General features: G+C 41.9%; 1 protein-coding gene across 2 annotated transcripts in view; it reads left to right on the forward strand.

Annotated features, from left to right (window-relative positions):
• LOC106811103 (trafficking protein particle complex subunit 10-like) overlaps positions 1–4,426 on the forward strand; it is a 32,653-nt gene extending 28,227 nt beyond the window's left edge. For both annotated transcript variants that reach the window (XM_014814636.1, XM_014814637.1), the window contains exons 20-24: positions 172–310; positions 660–833; positions 2,563–2,740; positions 3,292–3,408; positions 3,732–4,426. In XM_014814636.1, the coding sequence (XP_014670122.1) occupies positions 172–310; positions 660–833; positions 2,563–2,740; positions 3,292–3,408; positions 3,732–3,970 (847 nt within the window). In that variant the 3' untranslated portion in view covers positions 3,971–4,426. The remainder of the gene's footprint in view (positions 1–171; positions 311–659; positions 834–2,562; positions 2,741–3,291; positions 3,409–3,731) is intronic.
• The last annotated feature ends 1,574 nt before the right edge of the window (positions 4,427–6,000 follow it).

Genomic DNA, 6,000 nt, shown 5'->3' on the forward strand with positions numbered 1-6,000 from the left:
CATACGCTCATGCTGTCGCATTGATTTACGCCATTTCTTTTAACGAATCCCTGACAGAATGCTGAAATATCGTCTGCCAATGAAAGTCATCGTTGAGAAAAAGGCGATAATTCAGTGAGCGGCGCGACGACCTCCGTTTGTTTTCAAACGCCACTTGTTTTTATCCCGCAGGAAGTTTGTGCAGGTCGTCATCCACGGAGAGTGTGGCGAACGATTCAGCTTCGAGCGTCCATCGCTCGCCGCCACGGCAACCACCACCGACGGTCGTGCCGTTGACTTCACTGACCTCAACATTGCTGGTCAGGTCGCGGTGAGTGCAGCGTTAGTAGGTTGGTGTTTGTTCAGCGTGTTTTCGCCACATTCCGCCTAGCCACTTCATTATTGAGCAACATTTTTAGATTGCCTTTATTGCAATGCTGATTGGCTATTTGTCAATCACCGCAGGTGGGTTGGTCAATTCATGCGTGTCTTTACACTGGATAAGAACAGAGTGTCCTCATTTTGTATTATTTTATCATCATGTATTCATACTACTGTGGTATGTTCAGTTAAATTTGGTCTGACATTTACTTGTGTGATGTTATATATTTGCATATAATGTGCAATGAACTGAATCTCTGTCTTATTTATGCATGTTGTAAAATGGGGTGTGCTAACAGGTGGTGAGTAAGGATCAGAATCTATCATACATCTGGAGCTTGGAAGATGAATCCATTGAGGAAGTCGACAACCTGGAGTTGGTGTTCTCTGTCACCTACAAGTGGCTTTCAAGCAAAATTGAAGAATGCTCACCGAGGCAGTGTGGCTACCACTTTACCCTTGCAAACTTCAAGGTGAATTTGACATTTTCTCATCTGCGGTTATGCTAATTATAACCTACTCATTTCTAAAAGAACCTATCATCCAAAATTCTAAGCCTAAAACCATCCCTAATCATAGCCATAGCCTTCAGAATTATTGCATTTGTAGCCCTATATGCCTGATTCTGTTTCTAGAGTTATTCAGCAGGCCACTAAACAAGCTCATTGCAGAAACTATTCAACTATTAGCAAAACCAATTGATGTGTGATCATCATAGACTATTAACTGTTAAAAATTTTGCAGGAGTGTAATATTGTTTGTTTAAATGAAATTGCTAGTGTTTTAAGTGTGTTCGCGAATTAAATTGCTATACAAATAGATTTGTTACTGATTTTGTTTGCGTCATTCAATTTGTTAGGCAAATATGTTACTGCCTGATTTTTGTTTGCATTAATTACATTTCAATACAAATAGATTAGTAACCAGTTTTATGTATACATATTAAATCGTTACATGAGTATATTAGCTAATGATTTTGTTTGCATAAATTTGATTGCTGCACAAAAAAATTAGCAACCAATATTCTTGTCATCACTTTAGTTGCTACTAAATTAGCAACCAATATTTGTACACCTAAATTAAAGGCTCACAATGCGCATCCAAACGCTAATTTCTCCAGTACTAGACTAGCAAATACTTCGTGTCATGCATAATCACACTACCTTATGAAACTCTAGTTGCTCCCATTTCACTGCGCGTTTGCTTAAAACCCACAAGAAAGAGGTGAGAAAACTGGCATTCTGGCGCAAACGCCGACTGTTTCCCAAACAAAATAGCCTCGAAGTGGTGACGTCACGTCACATGTTTTTATCTTTGCTGCGCCCGTACCGCTGTACCGCTGCACCGCTGCACGGTTGCTTGGGGATTGGGGAAACTGTCAACAACATCGGAGAATTTCAACAACATTGGAGGTATTTTCAAAATACCTTTTATAAGACAACGCGCAGTGAAATGGGAGGAACTAGAGTTTATTTTGCCATAAGGTAGTATGATTATGCATGACACGAAGTATTTGCTAGTCTATAGTACTGGAGAAATTAGCGTTTGGATGCGCATTGTGAGCCTTTAAATACCTTCACATGTATATTAACAGCAGTGTCAAACAGTCTGCTTCTCATCCGTGTAGGAAAATCACAATTTTGTCGCGGGATCTTGTGAAATGGTGTTAAAGTGTACCTTAATCACTTTACTTGTACAGACTTTGCTGAAGTTTTTTTTCTGGTATTTATTTTTTCTTCATGTTGTCTTAATCACTTTACTAGTACAGAATATGCTTAAGGTTTTGTTTGTTTTGTTTTTGTATATATTTTTTCTTCATGTTGTATAGCATTGTATTGTACTGTATCAGTTGGAAATTTTACCATTTTAACTACTGCTGATAGAGTCTATGTCTCCCTGGGGTACGGTCCGGTATATCGGAACGTACCCTGGTAATTATTTGATATGGTTAGGGTTAGGGTTAGGGAGTAGGCGTAAGCGACTTCCTAGACTCGTTAGTGGAGTAGGCGATAGTACCAGGGTATGTTCCGGCAGTACCCAGGGAGACATAGACCCTGGCAGCTTAACGACTCAACACTATTGCTTTTATCAGATTTTTTCTCCACGAAAAAAACTGTCGTCAGTACATGTATTTGTATCTGAATTACATGCTATAAAGATTTAATAATAATAATAATAATAATAAACCATGTTCTGCTGCAGACGTTCTACTCTGTGACGTCGCACGTAGAACCCGTCTCAGGAACGGCGTTCTGCCGGGCCGGTCACATGTGTCGTCTGCACGTCGACATCTCCATGGTGACGGAAACGACGAACGTGTCTCTGATGTACGAGGTGATAGCCGATCAGACGATGTGGGCCGTCTGCGGACGAACAGCCGGTGCGTGCGTCGCAGGATGCTGGGCAGGAACCATGCCTCTGAGTGTCTTGTTGGCTTTTACTGCTTAATCTCTTCTCTCCCCCCTCCTCTACCTCACTCGCTCTCGCTCTTTCTCTCTTTCATATGTATATATATATATATGGGTGTGCGTGTATGTGTGCGTGCATGCGTGAATGGCAAAATAATGTTTTTCCTGATCCCTCCTAAACTGCTTAGCTGGGCTGCGATATGATCATTTTAAATCTGGCCTTGTGATGTGATCTTTCCCTGTTATCTTCCTCTACTACTCCGGTTTTTATTACGATTTTTTATTTCCAATTTTTTATTGCTTAATTTTTTTAATTGATCTGCAGAATCTACAGAATGTGGGATTGAGTGTGGTGGCCATTGCATGGCCATGAATTCAGTATATCTCTATACTATTTGAATAGATACCTGTCTGCAGTTTGATAATCATAACTCGTTATTGGATACTAAATGTTCATGAATGGTATGTTTATACTTGGAATATCATTTTGCTAAACTCTCACCACAATAATAATCATTTGCAGGTGTCGTTACAATTAGTGATGCTGGCCAGCACCAGGTGTCACTGGATGTCATGCCTTTGGTTGGAGGCTATCTACCCTTGCCAGAAGTGAAACTTTCGAAGTACATCAAAGCTGAGCGTAGGTTGACATTATAATTATGAACTTTTCATATATCCTATTTTTCAGTTATCCTATTTTTCAGTTGTGTGATAGTTGATCTTACTAGTTGTACTTTTAAAAAGAGAATGGTGACTTTCGAAATCTACCGATTCATAAATTTAAAGCATTAGTGTGTGTACATTTGCTTCACCATGGCAGTTTCGCCAAAGTGTTGTGTTAAAGTAGTCCATCTGACAATAGCAGCATTCGTACTACAGCACCAACTTTTATAGCTGGATGCACTGAATAGTAGAGTAAACTTGCCTGTGTCATGTGCGCTAAACTTAGCTGTTGCTTACCAGGTACGGGATCCGGAGACAGTGGCAAGGCACCCTCGTCACCCGTGGACGGCCTAAATCCCTCCTCCCCCATCCTGGCCAGCACCCCTCGAGTAGGGACGTCAGCTAAGAGCTCACCTGTGCACCTGCCCGTCCCACGGCTGGAGGGGTTTAGTAGTGGGCAGGTGTACAACCGTAGTCAGGCTCTACAGGTGCACGTTCTACCCGCGAGTAACACTAGCTTGCTCGAGACATCGACGTAAAGACGAGCACGCATGTAACGACTGACACATCGCTCCTGAGGCAAATGTCCCGTCTCTGCTGCACTTGGGAAACTAAGTAACGGGTCTGACTCGGATTTTACCTTTATTTCCCATGTGCAGTGTAGAGATGGGACGTTTGCCATTTAGAGGGATGTGTACTATGCTACACCAGCTATGCAGGTGTGCATACTAGCTGTCACATGTTACCTGCTAGAAACACTAGAGACCTCAGCATAAGCACAGGTACGCATGTTATGAGCCATGCAGTCACACCTACTACAAGCTAGTAGCACGTACTAGCTAGCTATAGTGACGTCAGCGTAAACTCGAGCAGGCGTGTAACCAGCCACACAGTTACATAGCCAACCTTCTAGCAATACTGACCTGTTAACCTGGGTTTACACTGCCAACTTTACATTGGCGAATTGGCGAGTTGGACCAATTTTGCAATTCGGCAACTCCGAGTTGGCGAAAATAGAACATGTTCTAAACTCCCAACTAGTTGCTATCGATCGGTTAGTTGCGCAACTTTTGCGTTTACACTGCCGATTGTCGGTTGTTGAGTTGGGAAGTTGATCCAATTCGCCAATTCGCCAACACAAAGTTTGTAGTGTAAACCCAGCTTGAGAGACATCAGGGTGAGCATAAGCACTAGCTAGCTATATAGCCATCAGTGTAAACACATGTAACCAGCCACACATGTACGTGTACTACCAGCTAATAACATTAGCCAGCCTGCTAGTTGACTTGGCATGAACACCGGTACACATTTAACCAGTCACACAGTTACATCTACGCACGGCTCTAGCTACACGAGACATCAGGGTGAACGAAGGTGCAGTCGTGTGGTAAGTTTCTACACACTCTAGTTTGTTAGAGACATCAGGGTAAACAGTAGCGTGAATACATGTAAACTTCCATGTAAACTAGCTTATCAGAGACATCAAGGTAAAACAGATGAACCTCTTACTTGCTAGCGACACTAGTTCGTATGCACTCTAGAAGCTAGGGACCTACTAACAAGTACCTCATACATGGGTGCTTACGCCAGCTAAGTGACGTGTGCTGTTGATAGCTTTCATGTGTTTAAATCTGGCGGTGGGCTTTACTGAACGTGATCGGCACAACATTAGGGGACAGATTAGGACCATTAGTGTTAATATGCGTCACAGTGTTGCCTTAAATTCGAGGCGTTTTAAGATGTGTATACACACCAGTAAGTATTAGCAGTGGGTGTGCTTGATCTGTTGAAACTGGCAAACAGACAAGATGCAGTCGTGAGCATCTTCCCATGATTTCCGTGAGATTCAACGATAATAGTGAGAGTTATTCAGTTCGTGTCCACCAAATACGTGTAGGAACTACTAGTCTTTGACAAGATACAAAACCCTCTTGCCCCGTGTAAAGGACATACGGCTGAAATCAATGTAGTAGGCTGTGCATGTAGGTAGGCAATGTAGGTATGCTGTGATGGCCAGCCCAGGTGTAGGGGGGGGGGGGTACAGTTATATGGAGAGGGTGCCTACAGTATTGTGTAATATTTGCTAGAACGTGGCATTTTACTCCGAGACCGGTCCTGGTGACCGTTTCGCTTTTGTCGCTTTTGTACGATAGCACTGATGTTGAATGTTAGATATTAAAAGCTCTAACCGTGTATTCCTTCACTCCTGCTGCAGCGACCTATAGCATGGGGGGGGGGGCTACACGGTTAGAGATAGTGTTAATTAATATAACGTGGTTGCTCTCGAACACTTGAAATAGCTTGCCATAAAATTGTATAAATATTATTGCTGCTAACTGTAAATATTCTGCTGTATAGTAAGCACATATATAATAGAAATTTGAGTGGAGGAGAAATAATGTAGTTATCACTATATACGTTGTTGTGTTGTTGTCGTATTACATGTTAAGCGTTTGTTACTAGACTTGTGGCATGGCTAGGTAAAAATAACGCAGCTTTGAATATAAATGAAACCACTCCAATATGTTATTAATTTGACATATGTGAAACATACAAAAAGTATATATAT

This window comes from Priapulus caudatus, unplaced genomic scaffold (assembly GCF_000485595.1).
Source record: "Priapulus caudatus unplaced genomic scaffold, Priapulus_caudatus-5.0.1 Scaffold504, whole genome shotgun sequence".
In the NCBI taxonomy this organism is placed as follows: domain Eukaryota; kingdom Metazoa; phylum Priapulida; class Priapulimorpha; order Priapulimorphida; family Priapulidae; genus Priapulus; species Priapulus caudatus.